General features: G+C 43.2%; 2 protein-coding genes across 6 annotated transcripts in view; one reads left to right on the top strand and one right to left on the bottom strand.

Annotated features, from left to right (window-relative positions):
• phf21b (PHD finger protein 21B) overlaps window positions 1-2,606 on the top strand; it is a 50,597-nt gene extending 47,991 nt beyond the window's left edge. For all 5 annotated transcript variants that reach the window (XM_069139375.1, XM_069139376.1, XM_069139374.1 and 2 more), the window contains exon 14: window positions 1-2,606. This exon is cut by the window's left edge. The gene's annotated coding sequence lies outside the window, so the exon portion shown is untranslated.
• On the bottom strand, window positions 1,004-11,906 carry LOC138192147 (rho GTPase-activating protein 8-like). Its single transcript, XM_069139383.1, is given in 15 exon segments — window positions 1,004-1,101; window positions 4,091-4,276; window positions 4,643-4,746; window positions 4,832-4,960; window positions 5,045-5,122; window positions 5,401-5,474; window positions 5,555-5,595; window positions 5,597-5,666; window positions 5,766-5,864; window positions 8,893-8,979; window positions 9,272-9,403; window positions 9,480-9,567; window positions 9,660-9,803; window positions 11,475-11,516; window positions 11,831-11,906. Coding segments are annotated over 14 exon segments (1,323 nt in total). The 5' UTR covers window positions 11,515-11,516; window positions 11,831-11,906; the 3' UTR covers window positions 1,004-1,050.
• Window positions 11,907-17,382: the final 5,476 nt, after the last annotated feature.

Here is a 17,382-nt window from a genome sequence, read left to right as displayed (position 1 = left end):
TATTTTTAACAGAATAAAACCTGTTCAAAGAATATTTTTCATCACAATACAAATGAAAAAAAAAACCAAAAATGTAACTGAACTTTTGTTTCTGGTTTTGAAAGACAAATGAAAAAGAAAAGCACCATGTTGAGTTATATTCTTGTTTCTGTGTACAGAAATCCAACAGTTAAATAAACAGGGACGGGAGTTTGTTTGTTCACAGCTGCACTCGAACACGAACACATCGTTCAGCCGATGGTGATGCATCCGTTCAGTCCCTTCACCTTTAACCAGTATAGAAAATATGCCAAAAACCTTTCTTTGTTTTTGTACTGGATTCGCTCATCAATAATGTCTCGTGCTTTTTTTTCTCTCCCTGCCTGTTTTATATTTTGGGCTTTTTTTTTTTACTGGTGTTTTTTGAACGTTCAGTGACGAGCCTGTTGACCGACAGATGAACACTGCCTCAAGTACAAATGGTTTCAAATCCAGGGTTTTCTTCTTCGTTGCGTCGTTTTATAGACACACGTCAATTTAGGAAATGGGACAACTCTGTCAAACGGCAACAACACTTGGACGGTCGGTGGACAAGCTGCGTCCATTTGCCTCGCTAGTCTTCCTGCTGGTCCAGAGAGGTTCCATTTTACAAACTTAGATTTAGTCCATTTTTTATTTCCCATCGTGTCACCGGTCGGTCGAGCTGCAGGTCTCTGCTGCCTGCTGACGCACAAACAGAACAAACAGCTGAAATAATTCAGAAAAAAAAAAAAAGCCTTTATCAGAAGAAACAGAAGGAAATTTACGTTCAAATTGAAAAGAGGTGATTTTATTTTATCGAAATCATATCCAGGTCACCAATTATAAAAAAAATACAGAAAATATCCTTATAGTGGGAGAAGCATCATCTGCACGGCACAAACCATCAAAAGTACCAGAGCATGAAGGACGAGCAATACGACGTGATTTCAGCTGATCGACGACGCGTCCGCTTCAACCATCCGGTTTGTTTCGACTCCGCCGCGATCGTGTTGCGTTCAGGTGTTCACAGGAAAAAGTGGCGCTCCGCTGCTACAAACTCTGTGAAGTCTGAGAGTCTGTGAACCTTTTCAGCCGCGAGAGCTGCAAAGACAAAAAGAGGAAAACAGAAAGGAAAATATTTTAGTTCATGAAATACAAAAATAAAAAAAGTCTTTCCGCTGCAGTTCCACTTAAAGGAATTTTTATTTGATCGTTTCGTCTAGAAAATGTTTCCGAAACCACCGATGGCGTCTTGACATGTTTTTGTTTCGTTCAACCAAATATATTTGATCAAATTAAAGAGAACAATTCTTCCCTTCGAGGAGCAGAAGATCTCAAATGTTGGACATCTTGCTCTGATAACTTTCTATTTATTGATGGATGGTTTTTGAAGAGTGACCTAAAACCTAAAGGATTAATATTTGAACTCTGAACGAAGAGTTTGACACCAGGTTTGATTTGAATCTTGAACAAATCCATTTTCAGATTTGATCAAAAAGAAACATTGTTGGGACGTGAAGGTTCACAGACTCCAAGACTTCAGTCTGAAAGCAACGACGTCGATTCGTCGCCAAATGCACAAGTTATTTTAAAAATATGCTCTTCATCAGACGTCGGAGCCTGGAAGCACTTCGAGCGACATTTAAACATTCGGACCAACAATCACAGATCGGTTCCTTAAATCTGCTCATTTCTAACCTGAACATGCTGATTGTGTAAATTCTCCATTTGATCACAACACCAGTTGAATCTCGATCCGAGTGGTTTCAACTAAATTAGAAAACTCACTTCTAACTGCACCGCTCATTTCTTTTACTTTTTAATTTACTCAGCTGTGAAGTTTTGTTCTCCCATTTTTATTTTCCTTTATTCTTTACTTCACAGAATTAAATGGAAATCCAAAAAGATTAAGACTTTACATCCAAAATGTCCACTTGTGAATTTTTTGGGGATTATTACATATCAAACTATCAAAAACTATTAATGTCCAATTTGACCGGCTGCAGAATTAAAACAACCAAATTAATGGATTTTCATTAAGAATTAAACTAAACTACATTTACATTTTTACAAATCGGTAGCTTCTTTTATTTATGAAAGAGATTCATATCCAACACCGAGATTTACATTCAGTAATTTCCGTAACAAAATAATTCAACAAAAAGATGAAGTGATTTTTGTTGCAGCAGCAGAAACTCTTCCAGGCTCCGAGTCTGCGACACGAACAGCAGATATGCATCAACATCACACCTGACCTGCCTTTTATTACAGAATAAAATCATGATCAGAGGGGAGCCCGTCAAATCTCAGAGGGGTTTTATTTGGGTGGATTGAATGTGCCATGTGATGCATATCGAGTCCTCACCTGAGAGCTGCAGGTGGAAACTAAAGAACAAGATGGAAACCATATCAGCGCTCCGTGACGCGTCGATACTCCACCCTTTAAAAAAAAACAAAAAAAAACAACGAAAAAAAACAAGAAAAAAAAAAACAAACCCTCACCAGAACCTCTTCATCCGTTTCTAGAAATCTTCTCCGGGAGAAACTGTGCAGTGCTTAAACAGATCTATTTTAATACACGACACAACATTTGAACAAAAAAAACATTTTTATATTCTTTTATCGAGGAGCAAATAAAGAACAGAACATTTCTGCATTCGGACTTCTAGCTTGCAACGTTCGATGTATTATTTTGCCACAAGGAGGCGACGACGACACGAAGGGTGTTTAGAGGGAAATAAAATGTCTGTTGGTTGTGGAAGTAGAAGTTTTTCTTTGTCATTAATAAGGGGACTGTCCAGTGGATAGTGTGTATAGGAAAGTGTTTGTCTTAAATATGCCAATGTAGTTTTTTCTTCTTTATGATGCATTAAAAACGCTGATTGATGGAAGGTGGTAAATGGTTAAAGAGTAGTCTCACTTTTTTGTACCAAGTTCTTACAAAAGATTGAATCATTAATAAACAAAATTCAAGAACAAACGACTCGATTCTCATGTTTGTTTTCAACGCTGCTTTAAATATATTCAAATTTTAATACTTTATTATTTTCCCTCATAAGTATCTACAAACTGAAAGACTTTCACTGGAAATATCTTAACATTTATGACTATTTTTTTTAGGAAATTACAAACAACGTTTTCAGGAAATTAGCTGAAAATTCTAAGAAAGAGGAAAACTTTAATTGATTTAAATTTTCTCTGAAATTTTTCTTATTTGTTTAAATTCTTGAGTTAATTTCAGTTCAAAATATACGAAAAATGTAAGAACAGAACATGTTTAACAGCAGTATTACAAGTCTCAGTGTGAGATATAAATATCATTTTAAATTATAATATTAAACAAAACTATGAGCAAAAATTATTGGCTATAAATGTCAAATGAAAATGGAAAAATTGGTTCAACTGTTATTTAGGTAACTTTTTATTAGTCAAATTTAAATGATCCATAATATTCAATTCAATTTTATTTCTATAGCGCCGAATCCCAACACAGGTTATTCCATAACACTAACAGATTAAAGTCTTTACAGCAGAACTTATTACTTGAAACAGCATCATACAGAGAAATTCAATAATTCAAAAAAACTCCTCTTTAAGGAAAAATATCAGTTATGTTTGAGTCAGCCGAAATATCTTCAAGCAAATTCTTACATATCAGTTTAAAAACAGAGTTTCTGTCAGAGAATTCTGAGACTTTAACTTCACTGTAACATAAATGGAAAAACGGTGTTCAGGTTCGTGCACATTTTAATGAAGTGTTAAAGTTGCGTAATGTTAAAAAGAGTTATAAAATTCTAAATCTTTAACATCTGTCGACATATTTCATATTTAAGGTTATAAATCTGCAGCAGCGGAGTCCAAACGAGTCCACAAAGAGTTCATCAGTCAGTTTGTGGCAATTTGATTCATAATGTTTTGTAAAAAAACCAATAAAAAAAACCAATAAAAAAGGTAATTTGCGAGTGCAAAGTTCAGAGTCGTCCTGAATAAAGAATAAAGAAATCTCCTTTTGGACCAGCAGCTGAAAAAAGTAAAAAAAAAAAAAAAGCGGTTCGGAGGCGGAGCCAGACGTCCGTCAGGGCGGAGTTACCTGAGCAGGTGGGCAGCGCGAGCCGAACACGGCGTGGAAGTGCTCGATGAGGATCTCGGTGAAGATGTTGATGGGAGTCAGAGCGCCGAGCGAGATGGAGCCGTGACGAGGCCAAACCAGGTTCACCCCGAAGACGCAGGCCAAGTTGGAGGCGCTCATCTTGTTCACGATGCTCTGCTGAGACACCTGAGACAGGTACACAAACATACCTCACTAAATACAACATCCAAACATCAACTCTTTATTTTAGTTGTTCCTCAAACTGTTTGTCTTTAAATGTTCGGCTCTAAAATTATCCCACATTTTTTGTAGTTTTTAAAAAAAAAAATGTTTTTAGGTTCGACCGGATCAGCTGATGATCATCTAGAAATATAAATCTATGTCGACACCGAGACATTTGAAAACACGTTTTGTGGCCAAATGAAGTGTCTGAAGAAAATCAAAACGTTTTCATTGATCTTAATAATCAATACGAGAGTTGGAGGCTCGGCGTGATAAACACAACCTGTGAGGCGTTTAATGACTCGTGAGCGTGTCGGAAATCAGACGCACCGTGTGGAGGAAACTCAGCAGGAACTTGGTGATGATGAAATTATGTTCAGGAAGACTTTCGACGATCTGTTTGCAGCTGGACACCCGCAGGCTGCTCTCCACGTCTGCCGGGAGGTCGAGCAGAAGCCCGTTAAACTCTCCGATCGGACAACGGCCGATCGGTACTGAACGTGCGGCGCCGCGACTCACCGAGCAGATCCCGGACCGCGTTGTAGACCCGGAAGGTGAGCAGCGGTTCAGGCAGCTCCCGCAGGAACGTCTTCAGGATGACGGCGGGAACGTGGACGTCTCCGAACCGCTCGAAGTCGACGGGTTTCCCTGAAGGACGTTCGGACAAACTGAAGGTCAAAACAAGGACGCTGCACTGAGCCCCTGATGTTGGGGGAGGGAGACCCCGCTCACCCAGGTTGTAGAGCTTCTGGACGTCCTTGATGAGTTGAACTCGAGCCGAGCGCCTGAAGATTCCCTCCGTCCTCAGACCTGCAGCAGAACAACACACGGAAGATTACAACACGCTAACAACACGCTAAAGGAGTCGCGGTCTGGATCGGACTTCTAAACAACGTCCATGTTGCCTAGCAACAGTGGTGTCCTGAGTTAACCACTTGAACGCTGAGCATAGCGTGCAAAGATGTGTGAACGTTCCAGTTAGCCGGACGGTTCCGAAGACTACATTACCCATGAGCCTCGGCTGCTGGTGCTGTGGGGGAGGAGCCTGTCTCAGGTGTAAAAAGTTACCGAACTGATCTTAAACTGACCTTCGTCCATCAGGTAGGAGACGGTCTGTCGGATCACCAGGGGGACGATGTCCTCTCGGTTCTTCTCTCTGATGCTGACAGGACACACGACTCGTTGATTGACAGCTCACTAATTGAAGTTTTTAATGTACGAAGAGTTCACGGCGACACTCACTAATGAAGACTGACTCCGAACTGCTGGGTGGGTAGGGGGGGGGCGAGGGGGCGGAGTCTTCACCGAAGGAGGAGGTCCGCCTTTCTGAGCCGCACGCAACTTCTCGTCATGTCTGCGAGGAGACGACGAACACGGAAAGAACACGGAAAGAACACGGAAAAATGACAACAAAGAACACGTAAAGATAAAAACAAAGAAGACGTTTAATGACCTGAGGACGTCCGGCGGGACGACCAGCTGCTCGTAGTTCAGGTGATCTCGCAGCTCCGCCAGGTAGTTCACGTACGTCAGCTTCCTGCCGAACTTGTGACTGCGAACAAAAAAGGAAAACTGAGAGCGAGAACACGGTAACGAGAACACGGTAACGAGAACACGGTGACGAGAGCACGGTGACGAGAGCACTTTGACGAGAACACGGTAACGAGAACACGGTAACGAGAGCAGAACACGTAACAAGAACACGGTGACGAGAACACGGTAACGAGAACACGGTGACGAGAGCACGTTGACGAGAACACGGTAACGAGAACACGGTAACGAGAGCAGAACACGGTAACAAGAACACGGTGACGAGAACACGGTAACGAGAACACGGTAACGAGAGCACGGTGACGAGAACACGGTAACGAGAACACGGTAACGAGAGCAGAACACAGTAACAAGAACACGGTGACGAGAGCACGGTAATGAGAACACGGTAACGAGAGCAGAACACGGTAACAAGAACACGGTAACGAGAGCACGGTGACGAGAACACGGTAACGAGAACACGGTAACAAGAGCACGGTAACGGGAGCAGAACACGGTAACAAGAACACGGTAATGAGAGCAGAACACGGTAACAAGAACACGGTGACGAGAACACGGTAACGAGAACACGGTGACGAGAACACGGTAACGAGAACACGGTGACGAGAGCACGTTGACGAGAACACGGTAACGAGAACACGGTAACGAGAGCAGAACACGGTAACAAGAACACGGTGACGAGAACACGGTAACGAGAACACGGTGACGAGAGCACGGTAATGAGAACACGGTAACGAGAGCAGAACACGGTAACAAGAACACGGTGACGAGAACACGGTAACGAGAACACGGTAACGAGAGCACGGTGACGAGAACACGGTAACGAGAACACGGTAACGAGAGCAGAACACAGTAACAAGAACACGGTGACGAGAGCACGGTAATGAGAACACGGTAACGAGAGCAGAACACGGTAACAAGAACACGGTAACGAGAGCACGGTGACGAGAACACGGTAACGAGAACACGGTAACAAGAGCACAGTAACGGGAGCAGAACACGGTAACAAGAACACGGTAACGAGAGCAGAACACGGTAACAAGAACACGGTGACGAGAACACGGTAACGGGAGCACGGTGACGAGAACACGGTAACGAGAGCACGGTAACAAGAGCACGGTGACGAGAACACGGTAACGAGAGCACGGTGACGAGAGCACGGTGACGAGAGCACGGTAACGAGAGCAGAACACGGTAACGAGAACACGGTAACGAGAGCACGGTGATGAGAGCACGGTAACGAGAACACGGTGACGAGAACACGGTGACGAGAACACGGTGACGAGAGCAAGGTGACGAGAACACGGTGACGAGAACACGGTGACGAGAACACAGTAACGAGAACACGGTGACGAAAGCACGGTAACGAGAACACGGTGACGAGAACACGGTGACGAAAGCACGGTAACGAGAACACGGTGACGAGAGCAGAACACGGTAACAAGAACACGGTGACGAGAACACGGTAACAAGAGCACGGTGACGAGAACACGGTAACTAGAGCACGGTGACGAGAACACGGTAACGAGAGCACGGTGACGAGAACACGGTGACGAGAACACGGTAACGAGAGCAGAACACGGTAACGAGAACACGGTAACGAGAGCACGGTGATGAGAGCACGGTAACGAGAACACGGTGACGAGAACACGGTGACGAGAACACGGTGACGAGAGCAAGGTGACGAGAACACGGTGACGAGAACACGGTGACGAGAACACAGTAACGAGAACACGGTGACGAAAGCACGGTAACGAGAACACGGTGACGAGAACACGGTGACGAAAGCACGGTAACGAGAACACGGTGACGAGAACACGGTAACGAGAACACGGTAACGAGAGCACGGTGACGAGAGCACGGTGACGAGAGCACGGTGACGAGAACACGGTAACGAGAACACGGTAACGAGCACGGTGATGAGAACACGGTAACGAGAACACGGTAACGAGAGCAGAACACAGTAACGAGAGCACGGTAACGAGAACACGGTGACGAGAGCACGGTGACGAGAACACGGTAACGAGAACACGGTGACGAAAGCACGGTAACGAGAACACGGTGACGAGAGCAGAACACGGTAACAAGAACACGGTGACGAGAACACGGTAACAAGAGCACGGTGACGAGAACACGGTAACTAGAGCACGGTGACGAGAACACGGTAACGAGAGCACGGTGACGAGAACACGGTGACGAGAACACGGTAACGAGAGCAGAACACGGTAACGAGAACACGGTAACGAGAGCACGGTGATGAGAGCACGGTAACGAGAACACGGTGACGAGAACACGGTGACGAGAACACGGTGACGAGAGCAAGGTGACGAGAACACGGTGACGAGAACACGGTGACGAGAACACAGTAACGAGAACACGGTGACGAAAGCACGGTAACGAGAACACGGTGACGAGAACACGGTGACGAAAGCACGGTAACGAGAACACGGTGACGAGAACACGGTAACGAGAACACGGTAACGAGAGCACGGTGACGAGAGCACGGTGACGAGAGCACGGTGACGAGAACACGGTAACGAGAACACGGTAACGAGCACGGTGACGAGAACACGGTAACGAGAACACGGTAACGAGAGCAGAACACAGTAACGAGAGCACGGTAACGAGAACACGGTGACGAGAGCACGGTGACGAGAACACGGTAACGAGAACACGGTAACGAGAGCAGAACACGGTAACGAGAACACAGTAACGAGAGCACGGTGACGAGAGCAAGGTGACGAGAACACGGTGACGAGAACACAGTAACGAGAACACGGTGACGAGAGCAAGGTGACGAGAACACGGTGACGAGAACACGGTGACGAGAACACAGTAACGAGAACACGGTGACGAAAGCACGGTAACGAGAACACGGTGACGAAAGCACGGTAACGAGAACACGGTAACGAGAACACGGTAACGAAAGCACGGTAACGAGAACACGGTGACGAGAACACAGTAACGAGAACACGGTGACGAGAACACGTAAACGGAGAGCGAGCAGAGTTTTTTTTAAATTTTTTTACCTGATCAGAGGTTTGAAAATGTTCCAGACGATCCGGATGAAGTTTGTCGGATGGACGACGTACAAACTCTTCAGGTTCTTCTTGTACCTGAAAGCAACAGCTGATAATAAACAAACATCTGTTCACTGCAGCAGAAACAACAACAACAAACAATATTCATCTTTCAACATCCTGATCAATTATTCTAAAACTAGTCTACACGAGGCGTTCAGGGAACATCTGTAAACTACACTCTCCCCCTCTCAACTGCATGAAAACGTAAGATTTGTCCCGTTTTATTGTTTATTAAAAAGGATTATATGAAACTGGTATTGAAACTGTATCGACGTCGGTCCAACGGTCGATCCGGACAGGAAGTGGAGTGAAACCGGCGACCTACTTCCTGTCGAACTCGCCGTACGCCTCTCGCAGCCACTTCAGCGACGGCTTGTTGCTGCTCCTCAGGCCGTAGTGGAAGTAGACCAGGATGTAGTCCATCTCCACGTACTGGTCCAGCGTGAACTTCAGGTACCTGCGGCAGGTGGACAAAAGGTGAGAACGGACCGGAGAGGGCGAAGGGGGCGGGGCCTCACTGGGCCTTTACGTACTCGAGCAGCCGGCGGTGGTTGAGCTGGTGAGACGGAGGAAGACAGCAGCTGCTGAAGACGATCAGCTTGCGGCCGTATTTGTCGTCACCTGCAGACGGAACAGAAACAGTTGGGATGAAGAACCGGGTCGAAGGTTCTGATCCGGTTCCGTCGCTCCAGAGATCCCGTTGCCGTGCCGACCTGAGACCTGGATGATGCCGTGCCGGGCCACGTCGTAGTACGGGTGGGAGGAGTCGAGACCGGACGGGCCGCCGGCAGGAAGTGATGACGGGTCTGGGCCACGCCTCCGCTCCTCCTCATCCTCTTCTTCCTCCTTCTGAAGTTCTGTCGGAGTCAAAGAAAGAATTCACCTTAAAAAACAAAACGCTGACTTCCGGAAACACATCGGACATCTGGTTCAACTAAACCTGTCACAGACCTGCTTTATGTCTAATAATAAACTTCATTATTTATTATTTACAGCCTGAACAAGAAAAACTAACTTTTCTATTTTAACGTTTGTAAATTCATCAACTAAAAGTCGGGTTTAAATTAGACTCTGATTTAAAAGATAAAACTGACGGAAATAAACACGAAGTGATTCACAAACGACACCGTTATCTCATCCTGGTACCAGAGTGAGTCAGAGGAGGAGGAGGAGGAGGAGGGGGAGGAGGAGGGGGGAAGGAGGGAAGGAGGACAGGAGGGGGGGGGGGGAGGAAATGAGGAGGAGGAGGAGGAGGAGGGGGAGGAGGAGAGGAGGGGGGAAGGAGGGGGGGAGGGGGGGAGGAGGAAATGAGGAGGAGGAGGAGGGGGAGGAGGAGAGGAGGGGGAAAGGAGGACAGGAGGGGGGGAGGAGGAAATGAGGAGGAGGAGGAGGAGAGGAGGGGGAGGAGGAGAGGAGGGGGGGAAGGAGGACGGGAGGGGGGGAGGAGGAAATGAGGAGGAGGAGGAGGAGGAGGAGGGGGAGGAGGAGAGGAGGGGGAAAGGAGGACAGGAGGGGGGGAGGAGGAAATGAGGAGGAGGAGGAGGAGGAGGGGGAGGAGGGGGAAAGGAGGACAGGAGGGGGGGAGGAGGAAATGAGGAGGAGGAGGAGGAGGACTGGGTGGAGGTTTGTTCTGCAGCTCAGAGGGAAGTTTGCTGTAAACATTGATATCAAACAGGAAACCGTCGGCTGACTAACGACTCAGTTTAACTGCAGAGAAGAAGAAACAGCTGACGAACAAAGTTTGAGGTGAAAATAATAAAATCATCAAATCTATCAGTCAGAACGTTCAACATGAAAAACAAGATACAATCAATATAATTTGAGATATTAAATTCATATAAAATAAAATAAACTGCCAACATGCTGTTCAAACAATTCAAACAGCATCACTTTATTTTGAAGTTCTTGTATTTTCCATTTAACTTCCTGGAAACTTTCCTCATAATAATGATCTGTTATCAATCAGTTTGGTACTAAATTATAATCTACAACAGACAAAGTGTTTGTTGCTGCACTTATTGTTTACCTGCTTTTTGCATTTTATGAAAAAAAAACAACAACCAGTTTTATGACATCACAGATGCTGGTTGGTCGAGTTCTTCATGTTTCAAACTGATGATCAATAAATCAGATTCAGCTCCTCACCAACAGATTTAAAAAAAATAAACTATTCATTGTTTGTGTTTGTCTCTTTACTTGCAGTTGTTGTTGTTGTTTGTAGCATGATGAACACACTTGTAAAATAAAACCTGTAACAACACTTTATTATCAGTGTTTTTATTTTCCAGATAATTTCCTGAAAACTTGATGAATAAAATCAGTGAATCAGCTGTAAATGAAAATTAAAAAAAAAAAAAAAAAATTTAAATTAAATGTGCTGACGTCAGTTTATGAAGCAGGTTTCTGTTCAATAACTAAATAAATATAAAATAAACCGAACTATTAAAAGAGTTTCTGGGAAGTACCCTGTAAACTTTCACTTTCAGTTTATTTAATTTAATTTAATTGATATAAAAAATTAAACTCACCTATTTCTGCCAGCTGCTCCAGATGTGACGATGACGTCATCTCTGACGGATGAAGAGCAAAAACATCAGTCAGAAGGACGTTCAGGTGGATTTAATGACATTTTACAAACAGTTTATGAAGTTTAATCAGAGAATCGATCCGGACACCAAAACATCGCGAGGTCTTCAAAACACCGCGAGGTCTCCTGACTCCAGGTAAACTAAGCTAACAAGAACACCTGAGCTAACAGCAACACCTGACCTCATTTATAACCGACGTAAACGCACGCGGGAACATCTTCCTCGTTTCATAAACCCACTCGACACATAAAGCTTCACCTGGGCAGGTGAGCGGTTAGAGGCGGGGCGACACTCACCTGACGCCGCGCGGTGAATCTACCTCAATAAATCAAACAAGCACGAAGTTGATCCAAACTTCCGGAGACCCGCTGAGTGGCGGCGCACTGCGCATGCTCAGAGAAGGAACGCGAGCGACCTCAAAACTGCAGCTTTATGCTGAAATCAGTGATCACGTGATCATACGGGTTACCGGCACCTGCCTTCACTTTAATATTTAAATCTTAAAACTTTATATCAACTCTTTTATAATGATTTCATATATAATCTTCAAACTGATCAATAAACACATTAAATAACTCACATGGAGAAATAAAACTTCAGGAGACGCTTTCATCAGAATATAAAATGTGATCTTTGGCTTTTCAGCTTTAAAAACTTTGACTTTTAAAAGTTACACATGTAAATGCATCAAGAATATATTTTAAAACGGGGTCATCCTGCATATTACAATACAACTATCATACTAATGAATGTGTGCGCATGTTGTTTTCTTTGTAAATAATTAATGTCCATTTATCAGAGTTTTCGTGATCTTTTCAATTGTTTATTTCCAAGAAAACATCCAACTATGGAGAGTCACGTTAACAGTTATACATGCAGTAACATGTTAAGCAATTAAACAATATTTGGTGAAGTGACGTCTCCATGACGACCGGCTGTTGTACTACAGACACATTGTTTATGTTCACGTGCAGATCAAATATTAATCTACATATCTTGTCTGCAGCAAATAAATATTAAGTTTAGTTATTTTTCTATCTTTTTAAACCACATCATGAAAACATTGTCGACACAAACAGGTCTGACGTCAGTTAAGTTCAGTTTTTATTCTCGGCGGATTTCATCCAGTCAGCGGGAGGAGAAACTCAGGAGGAGATTATAGGAAGAAAAATAACAGTAAATATATTTCTCTCCTCTTCGCAGCTGGATTTATCTTCAGAGGAAAATCAAAGTCTCCGGTGTGAAGGTCTGCTGGAGGAAAGCTGTGAAAGCCTGACACCTGCTGGACGGAGACGCAGCAGCACCGACGAGCTTTTACAGCCCCAACAGCAAAATAAAGAAATGATTATATAGATAATTAGATACCCAGTAGCTCACACATATACATGTAAGTTTAAAAGACAGCATAGTAAAATAATAGAGTTAAAATCAGGAGTATTAGAGGGTTAAAAACAGATAACAACACAAGAGTTACTAAAAAACAACCCATCAATAAATAAATAGAGGAATAAAAAGTGACGGGGATTATTTTTGCACAAAGTAAACAAAGGAAGTGCTGACGCAGCTAAAATGAGTCTGAAAACAAAACAAAATCGTCTTCTTCGCCCAGTTATCGTTTATCGTATTTTTTCACTTGATCAACAACGTTTCAGCCCTCAAAGATTCAACAGGAGACACATTTATGATCTTATTTGTCCTCAATTTAACAGGTGACGTCAGAAACAGCACCGACACCACTTATAACAACAATCATTAAAACTTCAGCGGGAAAACTGTCTTTTGAAATTCAGTTGAAACTGAATGAGAGTTTGTCAGTTTAAAGTTTGTGTTTCCTGTTGAACTGGTTGTGTTGTTTGTCGAGCTCTTTCCTGAATTACATCTTCATTTCTAATTTCCTTTTTCTTTTTAAGGATGAAATAGCAAAATACAGCTGCTTCACAAAGTATTACATTTACACACAGTCACTGTTCTGTATGGTGTGTTTGTTTTTGATAAATTGCATTGTGTTTTTTGATCAATTTACACTAAATAATCCACAATGACAAAGTGAAAAGAATGTTTTGAAAGACTGAAAATGCTCTTAGACATAACAAAACATCATAAAAACAATAATTCCTGTCAAAATAAATAAATAAGAAACATGCTTGACGACGGCTTTAAAACAATATGACCAATATATTGAGTTAAAAAAACAATAAAAAGAAAGAAAATATGTTTAAAGTGCTTTAAAATGTGAGTTTCTGCATCTTAAAAGACTTAATTAAAGAAAACTAAACACAAAATGATGAATAATGATCTTATAGTTTTATATGTATGTAGTCTAATGTTATACAGTATTAGCATTTTTAATGTTTTGTTTTCTCTGTGAAACTCTGACCAACAGGGGGCGCCATACAGACTCGCTTTGTTAACCAGAAATGTGTTTTAAACGTTCATTACGGTTTAAATGAGTATTTTAAATGAATGAATGTTGCTCCACAGTGTTTTTGTGTGTGTCAGTATATTCGTGTTTAATTACCACGTTTTCATCTGGTTTTACATAACGAAGCGTATTTATCTGTCTTTCATGGTTTCCATTGAGCTGCAGACACTTTTCCACTTTCCTCTCTTTCTCTACTTCCTGTCATCTTTCTCTCCGTTTTTTATTTTTCTTGGAGGACAGAAATGGATTTTTCCGTTTTTAATTCGGAGCTGGTGTTTAGAGCGTCTCCGGTCTCCTTTCAGTCTGACGGCTCCTGCTGAGGCGTCAGAGTTTTAAAAGGAAAAAATCCTGGAGGGGAGGATTTACTCACAAACAAATCTATATGCAAAGCTGTCAGAAACTCTGAGGGGAGACATTTCAGAGAAAGAGGGTTTTTGTCTTTTGGTCCAGAGCCGGCGGCGTTACAGCGACAGACAAACAAAGAAGGACTTTAAATGAGACTGAAGGGACGAGAATAAAGACACGAGGAACACTGAAATCAGAGCAAAGTCAAACAACACAGTGTCGGAGGGATTGTTGTTGTTTTAAAAGGAAGCAATTATGAGGTAATTAAGCCTTCAGATCAGCTGGTCGGGGATAAACTGGCTGTTATCTTCACATCATCTACTGTAATGTTACATCAAGATATTACACGGTTAGCTGGTGTCTGATTATCTTCAGATAAAAACATATTCAAGTTCTTCTGAATGTCATGTAGAGAAATAAAGTTGTTTACGGTGGCGTTCCTCAGGGTACGACACCGGAGCCACTGATAGTTCCCTTTAAAGTGTCAACAGCTTCACTGATCGCTACGTTAGCCCGAGGCTAACGGCTAAATCATCAGCAGATCAAATGCACCAGCTCCTTTAAATGATCCTCATACAGAAAAGAAAATACATGAAAATATTAATTTTTTTGTTCTTTTTTAAAATAATACTAAACAATCAGAGTTGAAGGAAATCAACAGACAACTAAAACACCCATAAAATGAAGCTGTGTTAATTTTGCAGATATTTTTTATTGCTTTACCGAACAAATGTCCCCTTGTGGGATTAATAAAGTAACTATCTATCTATCGATTTCTCAGATGAACCAAAATACACCATTTATAAAAAAAAATAGTCTTTTGGTCTGTAAAGATTTTAGTGTTTAGATGAGATCTTTTTCTGCTGTTAATCTCCAGGCTGAACGGACTAAAACATGTCGACTGCTTATCGGAGGACGACAGCAACCGACGCTGCGCTGAATGTTTGTGATAAAAACATGATAAAGACGGGAGATAAGTTTAGTCCACGGATGAATATCTGCTGCACACAAGCAGGAAATACACACAAGCAGGAAATACACACAAGCAGGAAATACACACAAGCAGGAAATACACACAAGCAGGAAATACACACAAGCAGGAAATACACACAAGCAGGAAATATCAGTTGGCAGCAGGAGGAATGAAAACATAAAGAAGAGGTTTGGATATGGTGTTTTGTGATTATGCAAATGAAGGAAGTACACTGGGAGTATGTGACCCACATATGGAGGAGAACGGCGATGAGCTTCATCACAGGCCGACGCCCCTCGACACCTCCTCATGCAGACAGACAAACTACAAACAACCTCCGGATATGAATATAATCTGAGGAAGAAAAAACATTTACTAAATAAACCGCCGGAGCAGAAAAACTTGGTTAAATTTAAATTCATTAGACTGTCGGTAAAACGTTTATGTTTAAAATGGTTTGTTTGCTCCATCGCTGTCTCTGATTGGCTGTTGATGAATTCAGCTCAATATCAATTTTCTTTAATTAATCATAATAATACAGAGACAGACAAAGAGACAGACAGAGACAAAGAGACAGACAGAGAGACAGACAGAGAGACAGTCAGAGAGACAGACAGAGACAGACAGACAGAGAGACAGAGAGACAGACAGAGAGACAGACAGACAGAGACAGACAGACAGAGAGACAGAGACAGACAGACAGAGAGACAGACAGAGAGACAGACAGACAGACAGACAGACAGACAGAGACAGACAGACAGAGAGACAGACAGACAGAGACAGCCAGTCGGAGAGACAGAGACAGACAGACAGAGAGACAGAGACAGACAGACAGAGAGACAGACAGAGAGACAGACAGACAGACAGACAGACAGACAGAGACAGACAGACAGAGAGACAGACAGACAGAGACAGCCAGTCGGAGAGACAGAGACAGACAGACAGACAGACAGACAGACAGAGACAGACAGACAGAGAGACAGACAGACAGACAGACAGACAGACAGACAGAGACAGCCAGTCGGAGCAGGGAATCCTTTTCAATATGATGTGATTCCACCAGAATCTATAAATAGACACAAAGAGGAGGAGGAGGAGGAGTCCTTCACTCCTCCTTCACTCCTTCACTCCTCCCCACTCCTTCACTCCTCTTTCACTCCTCCTTCACTCCTTCACTCCTCCTTCACTCCTTCACTCCTCCCCACTCCTTCACTCCTCTTTCACTCCTCCTTCACTCCTTCACTCCTCCTTCACTCCTTCACTCCTCCCCACTCCTTCACTCCTCTTTCACTCCTCCTTCACTCCTCCTTCACTCCTTCACTCCTCCCCACTCCTTCACTCCTCTTTCACTCCTCCTTCACTCCTCCTTCACTCCTTCACTCCTCCCCACTCCTTCACTCCTTCACTCCTCCCCACTCCTTCACTCCTTCACTCCTTCACTCCTCCCCACTCGTCCTGCGCTGTGCTGCAGCGTCCAGCAGATGTCGCCGTTGCAGCAGCGCGTCCTGCTGACGTTTCCAAAGAGTCCAAAAACTTTAAAAAACGATATTTGAAAGAATCGTTTCTTTCACAACATCTCAGGTTCATCTGGTGACTCTTTGTTGGGAATCACCGGATTAAAATACAACAAACTACACAGGAAATAAAAGAACTTAAAACCAGTAAAATGCTGCCAACACATGAAAGCATCAGTGTTCATAATTTAATAATGTCATATATGATAATAAATCCGTCACAAATACATTTTTTCCAGAATTTTGGACATTTTTCTCTGTAACTTCCAGATGTGGAAATAATCTTAAAAGTGATTAAGCTCCATCGTAATCTAATTGAACAGGTGTACCTAATAATCTGGCCAGCAGAGCGTATGACCGTATATATAATATATAATATATAATATATAATATATAATATATATATAAACTGACATGAAACAGTACAGATCAATGAAGCAGCGCTGCTCGTCATCAGTCCTCCGGCGGTTCAGAGTTAAATGTTTGGAGAGCTGCTCTGACCTCTGCTGGGGACAATCAGCTGAAGGGCCTCGGCCCCTCGGGTCGGCCCCTCGGCCCCTCGGGTCAGCCCTTCGGCCCCTCAGATCGGCCCCT

This window comes from Embiotoca jacksoni, unplaced genomic scaffold, assembly GCF_022577435.1.
Source record: "Embiotoca jacksoni isolate LCO1_2020_lvr unplaced genomic scaffold, fEmbJac1.0.p SCAF_82, whole genome shotgun sequence".
NCBI classification, from domain to species: Eukaryota; Metazoa; Chordata; class Actinopteri; family Embiotocidae; genus Embiotoca; species Embiotoca jacksoni.
Note: the sequence above shows the minus strand (reverse complement) of the source record. Positions and strands in the feature narration are given on the sequence as shown.